Source organism: Girardinichthys multiradiatus, chromosome 13, assembly GCF_021462225.1.
Source record: "Girardinichthys multiradiatus isolate DD_20200921_A chromosome 13, DD_fGirMul_XY1, whole genome shotgun sequence".
Lineage (NCBI taxonomy): Eukaryota > Metazoa > Chordata > Actinopteri > Cyprinodontiformes > Goodeidae > Girardinichthys > Girardinichthys multiradiatus.
This window is the reverse complement of record NC_061806.1, coordinates 30,524,128-30,542,976: the sequence shown is the minus strand read 5'-3', so window position 1 is coordinate 30,542,976 and position 18,849 is coordinate 30,524,128. Positions and strand designations below refer to the sequence as shown.

Genomic DNA, 18,849 nt, shown 5'->3' with positions numbered 1-18,849 from the left:
CCTTAATCCTTGTATTTAGAAGCAACACATTGAATTTTGAAAAGCAGTTTTGAATGTTTCAACGAGCAGAACAGTTTGACGGCTCACCTGCAACATCTGAAGATGAAAAGATCACCGCTTCAACCGTTGGAAGAACTCATCAAACCTGAGAGAGGAAAGAAACTGGAGAATGGAGGTTAACAAGGTGCAGTTAGCATTAACATCTGAGGAATGAATGATGGATATACGTCTGAAGTGGCGGGTTTGAATCCCAGCTGTGTTCAAAGAAAGGAAGTTAAAGGAAAACTTTCTTTACCATCAAGTTTTTAATAACATCTTTAATGAAAAATGCTATTCAACATGGCATTCAGGTGTTTATTGGTACAAAAATTAGCTTCATAATTACAAATACTGTCCATCACAATCATATTTAAATAATTACTACAAGTAAATGATGTTAATCAGCCCCTTTATTTGGAGGAAACTAGCTTCTTCTTGAGGTTCATCTGCAGATTGTTGCTTTTTTTACCCGATGAAAAGTCCACCTAAAAAAAAAACACACAAACTTTACGTCCCGTCTATTCGATGTGAGATGTTCTGAGTTATTTTACACCCAGTGAAGAAGTGAGCCACACCAACCTGTGACTTCAATGCTGGCGCCTGTGACGTAGCGAGAGTCATCTGAAGCCAGAAAGGCACAAACATCTGCGACCTCTAGAGAACAAACCCAAGTCACAACAGAGTCTGACTCCATGTTTCGTCCAAAACGGTCGCAATTTAACACGTAGTTAGGGTTAAAGAAAAGCATGCAGGAAGAAATCAGTGCGATTAGAATAAATCCTGATGTGGTGATTAAAAATAAACTAAGAAATCTGTTCAGTGATGCGAGGCGTCCAAACTGACCTGCAGGTTCACCCATTCTACCCAGAGGAACCAGTGACTTCATCTGAAACACAGAAAATACAGTTTCACAAACTGCCAAGTTTTAAACATGTTTTACTGCAATTTAAATGTAACTAAATATGAACAAATTAAACCTGAAAACAGACCCTACAGAGGTCAGATGTGTGATAAGTCTTTAACATGTAGATATATATAATGTTTCTAATAACATGAAATTCATATCAGAAGTCCACAGAAACTCAGATAATCCATTTATCCAAATAAATCAACACTTTTTTGAATTAATTATGTGCAATAAAGTGTAATAACACAGGGAATAAGTGCTGTTACACATGTAGAAAACAAGGTCCAACAATGCAGAAAGCAGCTGACCTCCGTCAGTATTTAGAAAGCAGCCCGGCCCGTATCACTGCCAGGTATTATCAGCTGGTTTAGTCCTAAATGATGACCTTTAAAGAGGTTCCTCATTACCAAGATATCACACACCAAAAACATTGCACGATGGGTAAAAGCAAAGAGCTTTCTCAGGATCTATTACTGACTGCACTGGTTACAGAACTTCTGAATGTTCCGGTTAGAAGTGGAGAGAACATCTTTTTACCATAAACTGGACAGAGCCAGACGGAGGAGTCAGACGAATTATCTGGAGTTATCCAAGAGTCAAGGATCACTCGCAGAGATCTTCAGGAAGACCTGGACTTACAGGTTTCAGATGAAAACAAGAAGTAACACACTCAACCACAAAGACTCCACTGCTGAAGAAAAAGTATGAGCACGTTTTTGACAGCAGGAACCTTCTCCAGGAACCAGGGTTCTGTTCAGGGTCATTATTTACCCCTCTGTGTTCCTACTGAATACATTAGAATAAAAGCTAATGAATTTACCCCAGAAAATGGTCCTGGTACTCCTGGAAGCCACTTCTTTGATTCACCAGGAGCTTTTGGATGGAGTTTTATAGAAGAAGAGACAAAACGTTTTGAACCAGTTGAATTGTTACAGCTTTTAAATTCAGTCAGATCCGTTTAAATTCATCAGCAGCTCATATTTTCTGTTTGTTATAGATGTTAAATCATTTATGCTATGGGTTGAAGGTGGGAACATGGTGATATGGGCCTGTTTCTCAGCTCATGGCACTGCAGGACTTCATGCAATTAAAGGAGGGATAAATGGAGACATTCTTGATACAAACCTGATGACAAGGTTTGATTTTTCTGGAAACAATGATCCCAAACCTGTTGGTTGGATCCACAGAAAGAAGATAAAGCTGCTGGAACGGCCCAGTCAATCATCTGAGATGAATCCAAATTTAACTTGGAACGGGAGATCAGAACGACTGCAAGGAGTCTCTAAAACCAAACCGTTTGAAGCAAACTGCTTTCAAGATTCAGACATTCAGGCTTTGAAGAAAGAACAAAAAACAACCTGAGCAACATGAGACCAGTTTCTCCTTACAGGAAACGCCTTGAAGCTGTCATTACCTACAGAGGATGTACTACTAATACATTTCAGTGAGTCCGATATTTATCCCCAACGTGATTCCGTTTTATTAAACATCATTTCATTTACGGACTAATTTCAGCTGATTTCTTTATATGTGTGAATTATTTGGGTCGTTGCTGATATCTGGTGTGAACTTCATGTCAATAAGATCGGAAATATATAATATTTATGGAGTAAACGTTGACATGTTTCATTTGAATCATTTCTGCAGTAAATACAAAATAAAACCATAAATAGCGTTTAGGTAGAACATCTCATGATGAATTTCTTTCTTAATATTTTAGAATTATTATTAAATCATTTATTGACTGTAAAGATATTTGCTAAATGATTAATAATATTTTTTCTCCTGTTTGGTAAAGTTCTACCGTGTCTAGAGGTGTCTGAGATCTACCTTGACCAGAACCTTCTCTGGTACTTTATCCGTCATCGGGGTGGATATGAACCCAGGCAGCACGCAGTTACAGCGAATCCCAAACCTGGACCCAGATAAAAACAGCTCAGTGTGTTCCTGTGTTCTGATCCTATTGTTTCTGCAGCATCGGTTTCCTCTGACCTGCTGAGCTCCTTCGCAGCGGTTCTGGTTAAACCTTCAACCCCAGCTTTAGATGCAGCGTAATTCCCCTGGCCGAGGTTTCCCACCTGCAAACATCAGGAAATCCGGTCTTAAATTGAAACTTGAAGATCAGAGGTCAGATTTTATGTCTAGTTTTGACTTGTTTTATTGTTTTGGTTTTTTTTTTTTGGTTTCCAGACACACGTCCTGCTGGTGTCTCACCTTTCCTACGATGCTGCCCAGAGTAATGATGGATCCTTTAGGAGCTCCACAGGCCACCAGAGCCTGAGCCACAGCCTGAGTGACCAGGAAAGAGCCCTGGATAGAAAAGAGACAAAAATCTATTTCTCCTGATCACTTGAATTCAGTATAAATAAACTAATCAATAAATATTAAAAGTCTTTGCAGAAGTTTTATCTCATTTTTATTTTGTTTAAATGAAAATTACAGATATCTGGATCACTGCGGGCAAACATCCACAGAAAACAAACTTTCCTTCACTGTCTTGTTTTTAAAATCATCCAAACATGTTTATGTGTTCCAGCTTCTTTACTGTTTAGGATCTGCTACCTTCAGGTTGACCTGGATGACTCTGTCGAACTGGTCCTCCTCCATGTTGAGCAGGAAGTCGTCCTGCGTGATGCCTGCAGTGTTCACACACACTGAGGGAGGCTGAAAGTAATGAGTCTGCAGAGGGAGAGATGGATGACTGAAGGAAAGAGAGGAAAACGTGGAAACATTCCCTGCAGGATCCCAGGACCCGGCACTACGAAGCAGGATCAACATATCCAGGTTTTCTTTGAGAGATCTGGCTTAATTAACCCCGACTCTGAGGACTGGGACTTGAGTGGTCCTACGAAGCTCATAATCAGGTCAGCGAGTCAATCCAGGGTCAGTGACTCTAGTTTGGGCTATAAAACATTTCCATGGAGGACATTTTCTCTGCCCAGTCTCTTTTTCTTATTGTTGATTCATGAACTCTGACCTTATCTGAGGCAGGTGAGGCCTCCAGAACTTTAGATGTTATTCTGGGTTTCCTTTGTGACCTCCTGCATGTGTTTTCAATGCATTCCTGGGGTAATTTTGGTAGGCCAGCGTCACCCAGGAAGGTTTACCACAGTTCCATGTTTTCTGCATTTGCAGATTTTTAAAAATTGCTTTGAACGCCTTTCTAGACCGATAGATGACTTAGTTTTTCATTTGTTCTTCAATTTCTTCAGATGGAAGCATGATGTGATGCTTCTTGCCTACTTCATGTTGTCAGACAGGTTTATGTAAATCTGAAAAGAAGAAGCAGGCCTGGATGTGTCCTGGAAAATCAAAGTCGGACTCAGCTTTCCAAAGCAAAGGTAATTCATAATCTATTAAGGGCAGCAGTTAATATTCACATAGTTATTATTTTCCTTAATAAATGAAATCATTGTTTGAAACCTGCTTTTTGTATTTACTCAGATTATCTTTGTTAAAATTTGCTTGATGTACTGAAAGATTTAAGTGCAACAAAAAAGGAAACCCATAAGAAATCTTTTAGAGGGCAAAACAAACAGCAATGTTCATACGGATCAGCTGAGACAAAGATTTTCTGCTGAACGTAAGAAATAACGGTTTAACTCAGTGAGAAGAAACGTTCAGGCTCTGCCATCCTGTTCATTTTATCAGGTTATTGATTGCTTGAGAGGCGGTGCTTTCATGGTCTGCTCTGGAGCAGGTTAGGTTTTCAGCAGAAGTTACCACGGTAACAGACCCAAGAAGTGAAGCGGCTTAATGATACAGAGAATCTCAAACTGAATGTGAAGAAGTAGAAGAAATAAGCCACTGATCCCACTTCATACTGCAGCTGTTCCTTTCACCTGAATACTGGTCAAAAGCTTCGTCACGCTGTCCTTCGACGACACGTCCACCACAGCCGCCATGTGATTCTGACCTCTGAGGTCACTCTGGAGACTTCCCATCGTCTCATTGGCTGAATCCTCGCTGAGGTCGGCGACCACCACTGAGGCGCCTTCAGAGGCCAAGCGTTGAGACACGGCGCGTCCGATCCCGCTGCCTCCACCTGGGAACAGAGGAGCAGAAAGTCAGGGAGGAAAGTGAGACAAACAGAAGGATATAAAACAGAATCATTCACATTTATGTCATTTTTCTACACTGTTGTACTTCAGGGTTAGACCTGCTTTTATATCTGAATCTGTTTGCAGCATCAGATTCAACTGGTTTTTCTTTTTCAGACACACAATAAACTGAGTTATAATTCAAGCGCCCTTTGAAATATTAAAGTATTCTAATCCAGATAATTTTCACAGGAGATCCAACAAGAGTCTAAGAGACAAACTAAATGTCTGCATTTTCTGCAAACTAGAAGAGAAACGTAAAGATGCAAAGGACACAAAATGATGCTTAATTTACTTCAGCGCTGATAAATTTACTTTATCAATTAGACAACTCTGATTTATTTGTACAAAAACAAGCAATCAGTGCTTAAATGCATTAAAATATCTACAGGTTTCCAATCTCAAATTGTAAAGAACAGCTTAAAGTTTATCTACTTCAAAAGAACATCTATGGACAAGTACAGCCAATGCGATGCAACTTTTGAATAATAAAATAATAATCAAATGAAATCGTTACCTGTTAAATAAAACCACAGAAGGTGTCTAATGGGTTTCTAGTGAGGAGGAAATGTCTGACTTCTCCAAACTTTCATCGGGTGAGTTCAAAGCTCACGTTTCGTTTTAGCTAATGATAAAATGCAAAAATAAGCGCAACATTTAAAAAATAAACGTAAAATAACCCTGTATATGTTTAACTATCCAGTATAAGGGCTGAATTGTTGTGTATACTAACCAGTGACCAGGGTCAACCTTGATATGAGCCTTACGGTGGCCGCCATGACAGTTTTCTGTTGCTGTAATCTTCTGTTTGTCCGCTAGAGGGCAACCACTGCTTCTCTATCAGGTTTTGATTACTTTATTGAATATTTGATTATTGATTATTTATTTTGCATTTTAGTAAAAGTTGTTATAATAGTAAGCAACTACACTGCTCAAAAAAATAAAGGGAACACTCAAATAACACATCCTAGATCTGAATGAATTAAATATTCTCAGTGTTCAACTCACCGACTACTTATCATCTTCAGTGCCCTCAGTGTAACTAAACTCATGGTTTTAAGTTGTATTTGTTATTCCTTTATTGCTATTCTTTTTGTTTAACCTTATTAAAAAAATATTTTCACATTTTGAGGAAGTTGGTTGCATAGCTGAGGAGAACTACACTGCTCAAAAAATAAAGGTAACACTCAAATAACACATCCTAGATCTGAATGAATGAACTATTGTCATTGAATACTTTGTTCTGTACAAAGTTGAATGTGCTGACAACAGAATCAGACAAAAATCATCAATGGAAATCAAATTTATTAACCAACGGAGGCCTGGAGTCATACACAAAATGAAAGTGGAAAAACACACTACAGGCTGATCCAACTTTGATGTAATGTCCTTAAAACAAGTCAAAATGAGGCTCAGTATTGTGTGTGACCTCCATGTGTCTGTATGACCTCCCTACAACACCTGGACATGTTCCTGATGAGACGGTGGATGATCTCCTGAGGGATCTCCTCCCAGACCTGGACTAAAGCATCCACCAACTCCTGGACAGTCTGTGGTGCAACGTGACGTTGGTGGATGGAGCGAGACATGATGTCCCAGATGTGCTCAATCAGATTCAGGTCTGGGGAACGGGCGGGCCAGTCCATAGCTTTAATGTCTTCATCTTGCAGGAACTGCTGACACACTCCAGCCACATGAGGTCTAGCATTGTCCTGCATTAGGAGGAACCCAGGGCCAACCACACCAGCATATGGTCTCACAAGGGGTCTGAGGATCTCATCTCGGTACCTAATGACAGTCAGGCTACCTCTGGCGAGCACATGGAGGGACATACGGCCCTCCAAAGAAATGCCACCCCATACCATTACTGACCCACTGCCAAACCGGTCATGTTGAAGGATGTTGCAGGCAGCAGATATCTCTCCACGGTGTCTCCAGACTCTGTCACATCTGTCACATGTGCTCAGTTTGAACCTGCTTTCATCTGTGAAGAACACAGGGCGCCAGTGGCGAATTTACCAATCCTAGTGTTCTCTGGCAAATGCCAAGCGTCCTGCACGGTGTTGGGCTGTGAGCACAACCCCCATTTGTGGACGTCAGGCCCTCATACCATCCTCATGGAGTCGGTTTCTAACCGTTTGTGCAGCCACATGCACATTTGTGGCCTGCTGGAGGTCATGTTGCAGGGCTCTGGTAGTGCTCCTCCTGTTCCTCCTTGCACAAAGGCGGAGGTGGTGGTCCTGCTGCTGGGTTGTTGCCCTCCAACGGCCTCCTCCACGTCTCCTGGTGTACTGGCCTGTCTCCTCGTAGCGCCTCCAGGCTCTGGACACTACGCTGACAGACACAGCAAACCTTCTTGCCACAGCTCACATTGATGTGCCATCCTGGATGAGCTACACTACCTGAGCCACTTGTGTGGGTTGTAGAGTCCGTCTCATGCTACCACGAGTGTGAAAGCACCACCAACATTCAAAAGTGACCAAAACATCAGCCAGAAAGCATCAGTACTGAGAAGTGGTCTGTGGTCCCCACCTGCAGAACCACTCCTTTATTGAGTGTCTTGCTAATCGTCAAAGATTTCCCCCTGTTGTCTTTTCCATTTGAACAACATCATGTGAAATTGATTGTCAATCAGTGTTGCTTCCTAAGTGGACAGTTTGATTTCACAGAAGTTTGATTCACTTGGAGTTATATTGTGTTTAAGTGTTCCCTTTATTTTTGTCAGCAGTGTATTTTAAACACAAGCAGGAATTCATTTTCACATCCAGAAGGTTGTCTAAAATCTCTCTTATTGATGCTTATGCTGTGTTTAGATTCGCTAATTAAAACTATTTTAACGGTATCCGTGCTGCTCCTCTTTGTCCTTGCAAATAAAAAACTCAAGTTCCAGAACTCAACAAAGAATGTAAATGAAAGCACACTGCAATTTAAATGTAAAGATTAATTAATTAGTAATGGTTGAGTCATATTTTCCCATTTGTCTGCTAGATGGTGTGAAAGCTGCCTGAATATGATTTAATCTAAAACATGTTAACCTTATTTATCAGACACAAAAAAAGAGCTGAATCACATCTTAGAATAAAATACAAAAGTAAAACTTCATGTTTTTACTGAATTTGAATTTATTTTCTGTTAAAAAAAAACATCCAGACAGTGAAAGGATTATTTATGTTCAGATGAAACTAATACAGGCATTCATCTAGTTTTCTATCTTGCAACAGCAATCAAAATAAAAATCAGACCATAAAGGAAAACCAAACTTGTTCTAACTTGGGACACTACTTCAATCTGAAACCAAATAAAACCAAAATGCACTCAATTTTTGTTACTGCCAACATAAATCTTCACATTAAAACCTTCCATCTTCCAGTAAACAAGATCAAACTTTTAGACCCAAGACATTTTTTTCAAAGACCAAAACTGTTTCTCTCTTAATAACAAACCTTTTAAAGATCAAATCAATGTTTGTATCTGAAATGTTTTATAAGTGAAGGAACAAAAAAAGGATCCAGAAGTTATTTGGGGACAGGTGAGTGGACAAGACACGTCCTCACAATTTATTAGCAGATTGGTCACGAAGAATTAAAAAAAAAACTTAAAAAAAGCAACATGTTTACAGGGAAGTTGTAATACATGGAGAAAACAAACACGCAGCCAACATGGGAACAGAAATACTGAAACTATGACACGTTTCTGTACAGCGATTAACAGGAGGACACAGAGATGCAGTGAGGCTCCTCTGGATTACATGCGGTCTGTTTTCTACTGAACCAACGTGCTTCTGGGAGCAGAGCCGTGCAGCATCTGCATCAAAACTAGGAGGAACTTCACAAGGATGCATTTGTGGCGCTGGATCTCACACACACACACACACACGATACATTCATTCAAACTAACTCGACTCCCCTATGACTCAAAACAAAACGTCTGTACAGCCAGTTCAATCGTTTCCCAGAATGAGGGAATAAATAAGCTCCATAAAAGGCTTCTTTATAAAAGAAAATATATATTTATACAACTGTACATGTGATCTATACAGCATAAAGACAGGGAGCATGGTAAGAAGGGAAAAAATCCAGAACACACACAGATTCTGGCTCTAGCACCCTTATCCCTCCAATATATGCATCAATCTTTATTAGCAGGAGACGGAGCTTCCAGTCGCTCCACCCGAAAACAGCAGGACGCTCCAATCGTCCGCCTCTTCCTCACATTCATCTGCTGCGATGTGTTCAGGGCTGCTGGGTCGAACCGGGCGCAGGGAGAGCCCACCTCTCTCTGGACCAGGTGTGCCGTCTCATCCGATCTGTCCTCCACAACATTTCAGTCCGTTCAGGGGAGGAGAACACCAGGGCTCCTTCACGAGACCCTTTTTATTTGGGAGCAGTCCGAGTGACTCTGATTCAGCCAGATTCTGAGTCGCTTGTGTCGGAGGACGATGAAGAGGAGGACGATGAAGAGGAGTCTGAGGAGGAGCTGCTGGCGCTGAGACGTGACGGCTGGGCGTGGACGTCTGATGCAGGTTTATCATCTGGAGGAAAAACATTCATATCAAATTAAACTCTTGGAGAGGAATTTGATTTGGTGAAAGTCAGTTCTAAGGTCGTCCGGTTCTTAAATGTTCCTATTGTTACCCAACACACGGCACCGGTTCAGAACCAGAACGGAAGACTTACTTTTGGTCTTAGACGGCTTCTTCCCAGAGTTGAGCTGACCGCTGACGTCCATCAGCCGTCTCTCCAGCTCCATCTGTTTCTCCATCGCCAGCTCCTCCCGGGTCTTACCAGCGCTGTTCTTTTTACTCGCTGCTGAGAAACATGAATCACAGGAACATATTAGAGTCCCAATAATGAAAAAACTATAGATGATTTTGTCCAGGATCAGTAGGAGGCTACCTGCGTTTTACTAATTAAAATGGAGACATAAAACATCTGATGAGAAACCAGGACCATGTCAGGAGCTCTACTCACCATACGGCTTACGAGGCTTCTTCCTCAGACACGTCATGACGTATCTCTCCAGCTCCCTCAGAGTCGAGGGTTTCAGCGTCTCGAAGTCGATCTCGATCTCCTCGGGGTTCGTGTCTCTCAGCGACGGCTCTCTGGACTGGATGATGTAAACGACGCGGCCCAGCTTCTCGCCTGGCAGCTTGTTGATGTCCAGGCTCAGCTGGCGCTTCTCATCGTACGACATGGGCACCGTGTCCTCCTCTTCATCAGAGTCAAAATGACTGACTAGAGGGTCGTGCATCGGCTGGGTCACATTAATCATCATGTTGCCCTTTTTGGATCTGATGGAACAGAAGGACAGATGGAGGTTTGTAAAAACAATGACGAGGCATTCAGTTTATTCTCTGTCCAGTAGGTGGCAGTACTCACTTGCTCTTGTTGTTTCTCTTGCTTTGTGTCTTCTTAGCTGGTATGACAGGACAGCTGATCCCCTTGTTGCTCTTTGTTTTTGAAGACTTGGATAATTTGGGGGTCTTGGGCGGCTTCACAGCGAGGATCTCCTCCTCTATCCGCCGATGTTTCTCCATTTTCTTCTTCTTTTTCTTGTCTTTCTTTTCTTTCTTCTTCTTGGGTTTGACGATGGGACCCTGGGAGAGAGCCGTGAGCTGCTCATGTACAGCTTTCAGCTAAAAAAAAAAAAGGAAACAATAATTCATCAGCACCTGGACTGAGTTAAAGCTTGAAACAATTTACAAATTTATAATTTAAAATCTGGAGAGATTTAACTAAGACCTAAACTTTAATTTAAAACGAACCTGCTCCTGCAGCTCTGCCAGCCGGTTCGCCCTCTCCTCCTCAGAGTCGGAGCTCAGGCTGCTGTCGCTCTCTTCGCTGTCGCTGCTGAACTCGCTCTCAGATGACGAAGAAGAGGAGGAAGAGGAAGACGATGAGGAGGTGGGAGGTGCTGGAGGCTCATCGGGCATCTTAGCAAAGCAGAACTCAAACACATCCTGGAAGACAGAATAAAAATGGTTCGTTTTCTCTCCATCTTTTCCAGACAAACATTTTTTGCTCCGGGCTTTCAGCACCGTTTGGACTTCTAGCTCTCAGTGTTTAAATGAGGGAATTATGTCTTATTACAATGAGCCTTTTCGGCTCTGAGTGGATCACGTTCTGTTTTTGCTGCAAAACAAATCTACCTACAGGTAAAAGCAGATGTTAACATCTGTTAAACAAAGAGTTTCAATGAATGAACTTCCTGATGAAGTCTGATTACCTGGAGTTTTCTGGCCATTGCGACCACATCATGATCAGGAGGGTTGTACTTGTAGCAGTTGGAGAACATCAGTCGGACATCAGCAGAGAACTGCTGGGCGTCTCGGTACTCTCTGCTGTCCATCTTCCTCTGCAGAAATACAGACGGGTTTAAGTTGACTTCCTGTTTCAACCATTGATGAAAGAATTTAAAACAGCTGTTGATTGCTGCAGCCAGCTGTGGGGGGTTCCTTCTGTACCTTGATGGTGCTCAGGTCCATGGGCTGCTTGATGATGTCGTGGTAGTCATGGAGACCCAGTGACGTGGCATCGACGGGCTTGTAGAACGGCCAGGCGTACGCTGCGTGCTTCTTGGACAGCAGTTCTTTCAGGACGCCGCTGCAGTAGCGCAGCTGTGGGGTCAGCTTGCTGCGACGCACCGGCGTTGGCAGGATGGAGTCTGGCAGGTCTTTCTTTGGAGGTTTGATGGGCCGTCCGCTCACTCCTCTCCTGCTCCCTCCCGTTCCTTTGTTTCCCATCATCATTCCTCCGTGACCCATGTCCATACTCATCACCATGCCCTGACCAAGGCCGAGTCCTTGGTTCATTACCAGACCAGAGCTGTGGTCCATCCCTAGAGAGGTCAGCATCAGGGGGGAGTCCAGGCCGCCTCCCATCCCCAGGCCGATCCCACTGACGCCCATGGTGCTCATGATGGGCATGGCCATCGTGGTTGGAGTGGTCGTGTCTGCTTTCCTCTTCACACCTTTTTTCTGTGGTGGAAGAGAAGATCGCGACAGTGTGGGTCAGAGCTTCACCCTCGGACTCGAGTCGGTTTAGTGAAGCTTGTGACTACACACAGTAAACACACAAAGATAAAGCAAGCGTTACCTTTGCAGTGGGCTGTGTGTGGGGCATGCTCGTGATAGTGGGGATGCTGTGTTCAGGAGGAAAGGTAAGGCTCTTGGATAAAATAGTCTGAGGGGGGGTGGACAGAATGGAGTCTGGTGTTTCTGGAGTGGGAGGAGAGTAGACAGACTGGGAGACAGCTGGAACTTGATGGGCTGTTGTCACTCCTCCTGGAACTGGAAGATAAAGGAAACCAGGTCATTAGAGCTCATGCAGACCTTTAAAACCAGTATTTATTTAGGTATGCAGGCCATCCTCACCTGGATTGTTTCTGCCCTTTTTGGAAGGTTTGGCAGATTTGTTTCGTGGTGGTGGAGGCGCCAGCTCGATCTCATCTTGGGGCATCTGAGCCACTTTCTGCAGGAAAGCTTTCTCCAGAGACTGGGCCATCAGCACGATGTCGTCTGTTGGCTGCAAAACAGGGAAAAAACGTCAAATGTGCCACGATGTAGAAAAACTGTGCAAAGCCAGTTGATACGGTTTCTAAAATGTCAGAACAGCCAAAATTGTTATTAAGTAATAAAAAATATTAACAACAGAGTATTCAGACATTTTATTTCTGCATCATGGTCAGCACTTAGAGAACATTTGTCTGCATGGTTCTCATTTGTTTTATGAATGCAAGTCCTGTGAAGTACTTGTATAGTAATAATTGTAAGTTTATAGTACCTGCCTTTCTATGTGTGTGTTTTTCAAGTTCAATCCAGAAATTGGGTGGATGTGATGAATAACTAGACATAAATAAATCTGTGCTAAATAACAGTATTTCTAACTTTAATTTAGGGTTTCATTGCTTTAACTGGATAAGTGTTTTATCTGAGAAATCTTTCTCCACATGTTCTTGTAGCTCCATATTTCAAACATGAAACATCACAGGAGACTTGCTGACCTTGTTGTAAATGTAGCAGTTTGTAAACATGGTGTTGAAGTCCTGCATGCACTCGCTGGCGCTGCGGTAGTAATTATTCTCCAGCCTCTTCTTGATGCTGCCCATGTCCATTGGATTCTTTATGATCTTGTGATAATCCTGAGAATGACAGAAAAATAAACATTTTTAAATTAAAGCTTGCAAGTTTAAAAACTATATAGATTTGGGGACTTTTTGTTGCATATAGCAGTGAAATTACAGTTGTACTCACAGGCAGGCTGAGCTTGACTGCATCCACGGGTTCATGAAAAGGCCAGGCGAAGTGGTGCCTCCATAAAGACTTCAGTACGACTTTCTGCAGGAACTGAAGTTGGTTTGTCACCCTCCCCTGTCTGCTGGGGTCTTTCACCAGGGGCTGTGGGGGTCCTGAAGGGGTCAACTGGCTGATCGGGGGCATCCCAGGACTCTCAAAGCCTTCGTAGAGCTGTGATGGTTTTCGGATACGTTTCCCAGCTGCACCACTACTGTGATCCATCGTCACTCCAGTAAAACCAGGGTCAAGCCCAGAATGAATGCTGGAAAGAGGAACCAAGAGCCGGTGAAAAATAAAAATACCAGAAGCAAAAACAGAATCTCCAAACCAACCTTTAAATACTGTAATCTTGAGACATTATCAAACCACAGTATTAAATGTTCTCCCTTATAGTATCCTGTGTGCTTTAAATCCTACACAGAAGTTCTGGTTGCTCCACTCCACCCTCAGATCAGACCACCACCCCTTTACAGAACATGAAGTAGCCATCCATCAGTCTGATGGGGAACAGAAAAGTGCTAAATCAACCAAGCAGCACTAAGCTAGCAGTCATGAAGGCCACTTCCTCATCTACACCCAGTTCCTCATCAATACAAACTCCACCCCCTCACTTCTGTAAAGGAGTGGGTGTGGTTATTTCTCTACAGCAGTTAGGATTTCACAGCAATATATGCTAACAAGTTACTTTGAGTGTTTATTGCCCGGTTTAGCAGTGAGCCAAGAAGTTGCTTCTAATAAATGTGATGTGAAAGTTCACCCCGTTACCTGATGAACCTCCTTCAAGCCTCAAATGGTTGTTTAAAACATAACTTAGAAATGTGAGAACATCTGCAGAATCAGCACATAAAGCTTGCTACACTTACATTATCACTTCTACTGTATCCAGCACATCAAAACTGAAATTAAAAGCTGACCTCTGCAGTCAGAAATCATGGATAGTATAGCTTTTCCTCTTCACCTTGATTGAACCATATTTTCAGATGTCACTTCTTTTCTAATGACTGTAACCTGTATTAATCTACTTTGCATTCGACTCCTGTGCAGTCGACACTCGAACCCCATTAGCTTTGGTCATCTGCTGACTCATAAGTGCATTGTTATTTTACCATATGGAAAACATAACATATTTTCCTTCAAGGAGGCGTTTGTTTACATCCTGAGCAAAACCGGGGCGTAATTAAGATTCACCGGGGCACATCAGTTCTTGTTTGTCTCTTAAAAAAAGAAACTATACAGGAGCTTCCAAAAACATCTTTATCCATTTAGGGAAATATGGAGATCTCAAATAAACTTCTGGAAACTCATTTGACAGTTCGTGTACTTTATTAATAAAAAGGCAAAAGAATCATTTACACAAAAAGAAACGTTACTGAAAAAATGTTCAGATTAAAAATGTTAAGCTGTTCAAAAACACTGAAAACTGTATTAAAAACAAAAATGATGGGGTTACAGAATAAAATGACAGTTTAAATAAGAACGGAGCTACTTAATATGAGACACTGAGCTCTGTAACCAGGCAACGGACAGAAACACGAACCAGCCACAAGACCCAGGACCTATTTTGATCATTCTCACCACGCCTGGTATACTAAGGTTGAACAATTACACCACAGTTGGCATTATTTAGGTCAAGCAGTACACTCCGGCACCATCATCACAACAATGCGACCACATGGCTACCACAACAAACCGGTAAACCCTACAGATTGTTTAGATGTAGCAGCGCATCAAATGACAAATACAGTGCGAATCGGTTTAGCTACGGATTAACCAGGCAGCATATGATACGTCAAATAAAGACGTATTCGGCAGCTCTCTTGCTTTAGAACATCATACATATGGCCCTTATTATAAGCGTATTTGACCTCCCTCGGCTGTCTGTGAAGCTAATGCTAGCTATGCTAACACCAGCTGCTGAGCTGCGGGAGAGAGCGGCCAACGGCAGAGAAGACACGAAGATGGCGCCGTTGTAGTCGCAGCTTTTTTTAACAAAAAAAAAATATATATTCCAGTATAGTTTAATGTTTTAATATTCGTTTGAAAGAATTAACCAACTCTTTCCGGTGCTTTGTCCAGTGTCCGACTCTCACCCCCGAGCGTTTAACAGTACACACGGGAAGCCAGTAAAGATATAAAAAGGGAGGAAAAAAATCTGTTAACATGTTCCTTTTGGTAGCAAGATGAGAGTCAGTTCTACCGATAGATACCTGTCAAAGTGCGGGTTAACAGCCATAGCCATCAGGATGGATCCGGATTCTGTTTTGGGGAACACTCAAAAGCAGGATCCGTCTCGGCTCGTCAGTTTCCTTCACTGCCCGCCACGACGAAATCCCTGCGAACCGCTTCGTTGAAATGGCGACAATGTGACTACACCCGGTGCTTTATAGACCAACCATTTACCTCATTGGATAAACCTTCTCTTTGTTTCTCCGCCCACTTACTCCTTATTCGCTGCTCACGATGTCTGTCAGAATAGCCACATCCTCTGGCTGTTGGAGATCAGCAGAGACGTTTAAGGCCAACCTGTTCGCATGTTCGGCCTGCCCTTCAAATGTATTGCCCAACACGATTGGTCAAGCCCTTACTGTTTTGTGGATGTGTCGTCTGTGACTGGCCCGCGAACACTATTTTTCACAAAAAAAAGACAGCAACGGAGCCCTCCCTGTTCTTTATCATGTTGTATTACGTCAACGTGATCATAACGACGACGGGGATTGGTTAAAACGGCCGTAACGCGGGCTTGTAGTCTGAACACTTAACAATCCTATTGGTTCGTCGGCACAGTCACGAGTACCGCCTGAATAGAGCCTCTCCCTCATGAACTCATCAGTTTCTTCTAGAACATGTAGGCGAGCGCCATCTTTGAGAAGTGGAACAATAAGTATTTTATGATAGTACGTACTAGACATGCGGTTAATCATAAAGAAATATACACAAAACAACTCGTTTTTTGTTTAACAACAGGATCAGTTCAGATATTCATTAAGCGGGATCGCATAAGTCAAGACTTTTGAAAATGCCATAAAACAAGGCCTCCATGTGGCCTAGATACATCACAAGCACTGGTGCAATGACAACTTAACCTCAGTTGGGATTCAGCTGATGATATTGCTTTTGGGCAAAGCAAATCATTATTTAAACTACAACAATTCTACCCTGACAAGGTCAGAACAGCAACAATCCACATGGTGACAACCGTTTTTCAGACTGGCCCCAGCCTAAAGTAAATCCAACTAACCAGAACTAAAACATTTAAACAACTAGCTCAGTCTAAATGTGTCAATAGAAGCAGAAACCTTGTATCTGAACTCAGATTTTCTGTGCCCAGCAATACTGAAATTTACAAATAGGGCAAAAAATAGCTTCGAACTTGGGGGAAAAAACGCGGTTCTACCACGGAAAAATAAATCTCTATTCAAACATCTACACAGCTTAAATAAAAACTAATTTAAAGCACAAGACATTACCTAACCATTCGCGCCCATCCCCCATACCAAGGTTACAGAGTCCCTACAATGTCACTTAAATAACCGACAGAAAGATCCCTTTCAATTAATCCAGTAATAAACATTACTACAGCTTTGATACTTTGTCAGGATTAAAAACAAAACTAGCAGTCCCGGAAATGAAAGTTATATAATCAAAAATTTCAAAAAGTATATTCAAAAGTCTTTAGTTAAAAGCAAACACATATGTGGACTGGTAAATCCCAAAAAAGAGCGAAACCTTGCTTCCAACAATCTTCTTTGTCTTCCACTTGGATACTTTTTAACCAGCACATTTCCCCTCAAACATGTCCGCCTTCTTCCCTGAATCCCCGGGCAGGGTGGGGGAGGGGAGTCATGTGATGAAACGATCCAAAGCCTCACACTTTATCAAACCTGAACACGTGGCATTTCATCAAAACCGCAAAAACGTATCCACGGCCCGGTCTGCTCCACCAGAGCAATACTTCTACATCCATATCCCGCGGTATTTCGATAGTATTTTTATCAGATTTAAAAGGTAAAGTTGGCAAAACATCCGAACAATGAACGTACTTTTCCGTTGGACTTGGCTCGCTCTGATTGGTCAGGTTTGATCATGTGACAACTACTATTTTTATTTTTTCTGTTTTTCAGCTTTTGTTTCTCTCTAAATAAAATAATACACCATCCAGTGTATTCAAGCTATTTAGACAGTATAGCCAATATTTATAGACTGTATAAAAGTGTTAGGAATTATTTTTCCAGATTAATACTGCTGTTAAACTGTCTTTTGTAATATGCAACACTACGCATGCGTTTATTCAGAAGAGGAAAACTGCAAGGGAATAATGACGAATGACAGTGAGGTGGGATTCACCTTCAGGGCATTTGGGTCTATTTCACATTTAAAAAAGAATTGTGCAAATGTATTTATGTTTTAGTTCAATTAGTTAAGAACCTGATGCTTTTAATAAAATATTCCTGCCTATATTTCATTTTCTTTATGCAACATGCTTCACGAATGGGATTGCATTCTTCAGTAATTGCTCTCAAAGGGTTGTCTATAACTAAAAGAGATAATTACACCTTATGTGAATAAATGCTTCAGTAACGCAAAGGGGAAAAAAAACAGATAAGAACAAATCACACATCGATCTACAGATTAATTATACCTAAACGTGCTCTTGTTTCAGTATCATTTTATGTGATTTGGCTAATTACACATGTATTTGCACAGTTTTGGGGAATAACAGGAAAATCTGAAACATTGCCCCCATCCATCCTTCCATCCATCTATCCATCCATCCATCCATCCACCCGTTCATGTTTTTCGCTTTTCATGGTCAGGTCTCAGAGGGCAACAGGTCCAACAGGACGTTTTTAGTATATATCCTTTGCAACACTCTCCAAGGGGTATTCTTAGATGTTCCCAGGCCTGAAGGAAATTGTAGTACCTCCAGTGGTTTTTGGTGAAAACTCCCTGAAAAATCTCCAGACGGAAGCATCCAAGAGGTACCCTAATTACATTTCTATGCCCCATTAAGCAGCTCATTAAAATTGGCAGCTAAATTACTTATTTATCCCGCTCACATTGTTTACAGAAATGTGTGAAGAATAAAAAAAATACATTCTTACAAAAATAAATAATAATCTTAAAAAATCCATTGTTAATTATTAGTGAGACCATTGGGGGTGTTTTATGATGTACAGTTAAGCCCAAAATAATTCATAGTCCTGGAAGATTTAGATTTAAAATCTTTTGTATTCATTTAAGAAGTTTGTTTCTGATTGAAAATGACAAAAAGATATTTCAAAAGATGATCGATAAAAAGTAAAACAAGGTCAGTTTTGGGAAAAAAATGGGATTTCAAAATTATTTACACCCTTCTCAGTCATCAATGGAAAAATCTTTATCAGCATTACAACCATTAAACCCTTCTTCTTCTGCTCACCAGTTTTTTACATGTTTCCGGGTATTTTGACCTTTTTTTTTTGTTGTTGTTGGAATTCCCCCTTTTGCCATCACCCTAATGTTTTGCTCCT

At 41.6% G+C, this 18,849-nt stretch overlaps 2 protein-coding genes across 3 annotated transcripts; both read right to left on the bottom strand.

Moving 5' to 3' along the window:
- Nucleotides 1-297: 297 nt before the first annotated feature.
- On the bottom strand, nucleotides 298-5,855 carry hsd17b8 (hydroxysteroid (17-beta) dehydrogenase 8). Its single transcript, XM_047383162.1, has 9 exons — nucleotides 5,780-5,855; nucleotides 4,789-4,991; nucleotides 3,509-3,625; nucleotides 3,161-3,256; nucleotides 2,939-3,024; nucleotides 2,777-2,861; nucleotides 883-925; nucleotides 619-693; nucleotides 298-524 (listed from the first exon to the last, which is right to left on the bottom strand). Exons 1-9 carry the CDS (start codon nucleotides 5,823-5,825, stop codon nucleotides 505-507), a joined length of 771 nt encoding a protein of 256 aa, XP_047239118.1. The 5' UTR covers nucleotides 5,826-5,855; the 3' UTR covers nucleotides 298-504.
- A 2,293-nt stretch (nucleotides 5,856-8,148) lies between these two features.
- brd2a (bromodomain containing 2a) lies at nucleotides 8,149-17,403 on the bottom strand. Of its 2 annotated transcripts, none has more exons than XM_047383582.1 (12): nucleotides 15,547-17,403; nucleotides 13,298-13,601; nucleotides 13,048-13,185; nucleotides 12,419-12,569; nucleotides 12,141-12,334; nucleotides 11,510-12,022; nucleotides 11,272-11,400; nucleotides 10,811-11,005; nucleotides 10,425-10,681; nucleotides 10,017-10,336; nucleotides 9,723-9,854; nucleotides 8,149-9,577 (listed from the first exon to the last, which is right to left on the bottom strand). In XM_047383582.1, the coding sequence occupies exons 1-12, from the start codon at nucleotides 15,576-15,578 to the stop codon at nucleotides 9,450-9,452; spliced, it is 2,493 nt and encodes an 830-aa protein (XP_047239538.1). In that variant the 5' UTR covers nucleotides 15,579-17,403; the 3' UTR covers nucleotides 8,149-9,449. The 2 variants fall into 2 exon arrangements, with proteins under 2 accessions (XP_047239538.1, XP_047239539.1); XM_047383583.1 differs by having other exon boundaries at nucleotides 9,723-9,851.
- Nucleotides 17,404-18,849: the final 1,446 nt, after the last annotated feature.

What these genes read in the sequence shown, in the direction of transcription:
- hsd17b8 (XM_047383162.1), bottom strand. Translation starts at nt 5,825, where the DNA reads ATGGCGGCCACCGTAAGGCTCATATCAAGGTTGACCCTGGTCACTG. An exon ending in AGCTTTTGACCAGTATTCAG is followed by an intron (nt 3,626 to 4,788) that starts GTGAAAGGAACA and finishes CTCCCTCTGCAG; the next exon opens with ACTCATTACTTTCAGCCTCC. An exon ending in GCTGCGAAGGAGCTCAGCAG is followed by an intron (nt 2,862 to 2,938) that starts GTCAGAGGAAAC and finishes ATCTGGGTCCAG; the next exon opens with GTTTGGGATTCGCTGTAACT.
- brd2a (XM_047383582.1), bottom strand. Translation starts at nt 15,578, where the DNA reads ATGGCTATGGCTGTTAACCCGCACTTTGACAG. An exon ending in ACTGCTACATTTACAACAAG is followed by an intron (nt 12,570 to 13,047) that starts GTCAGCAAGTCT and finishes CCTGTTTTGCAG; the next exon opens with CCAACAGACGACATCGTGCT. An exon ending in TGGCAGAGCTGCAGGAGCAG is followed by an intron (nt 10,682 to 10,810) that starts GTTCGTTTTAAA and finishes TTTTTTTTTTAG; the next exon opens with CTGAAAGCTGTACATGAGCA.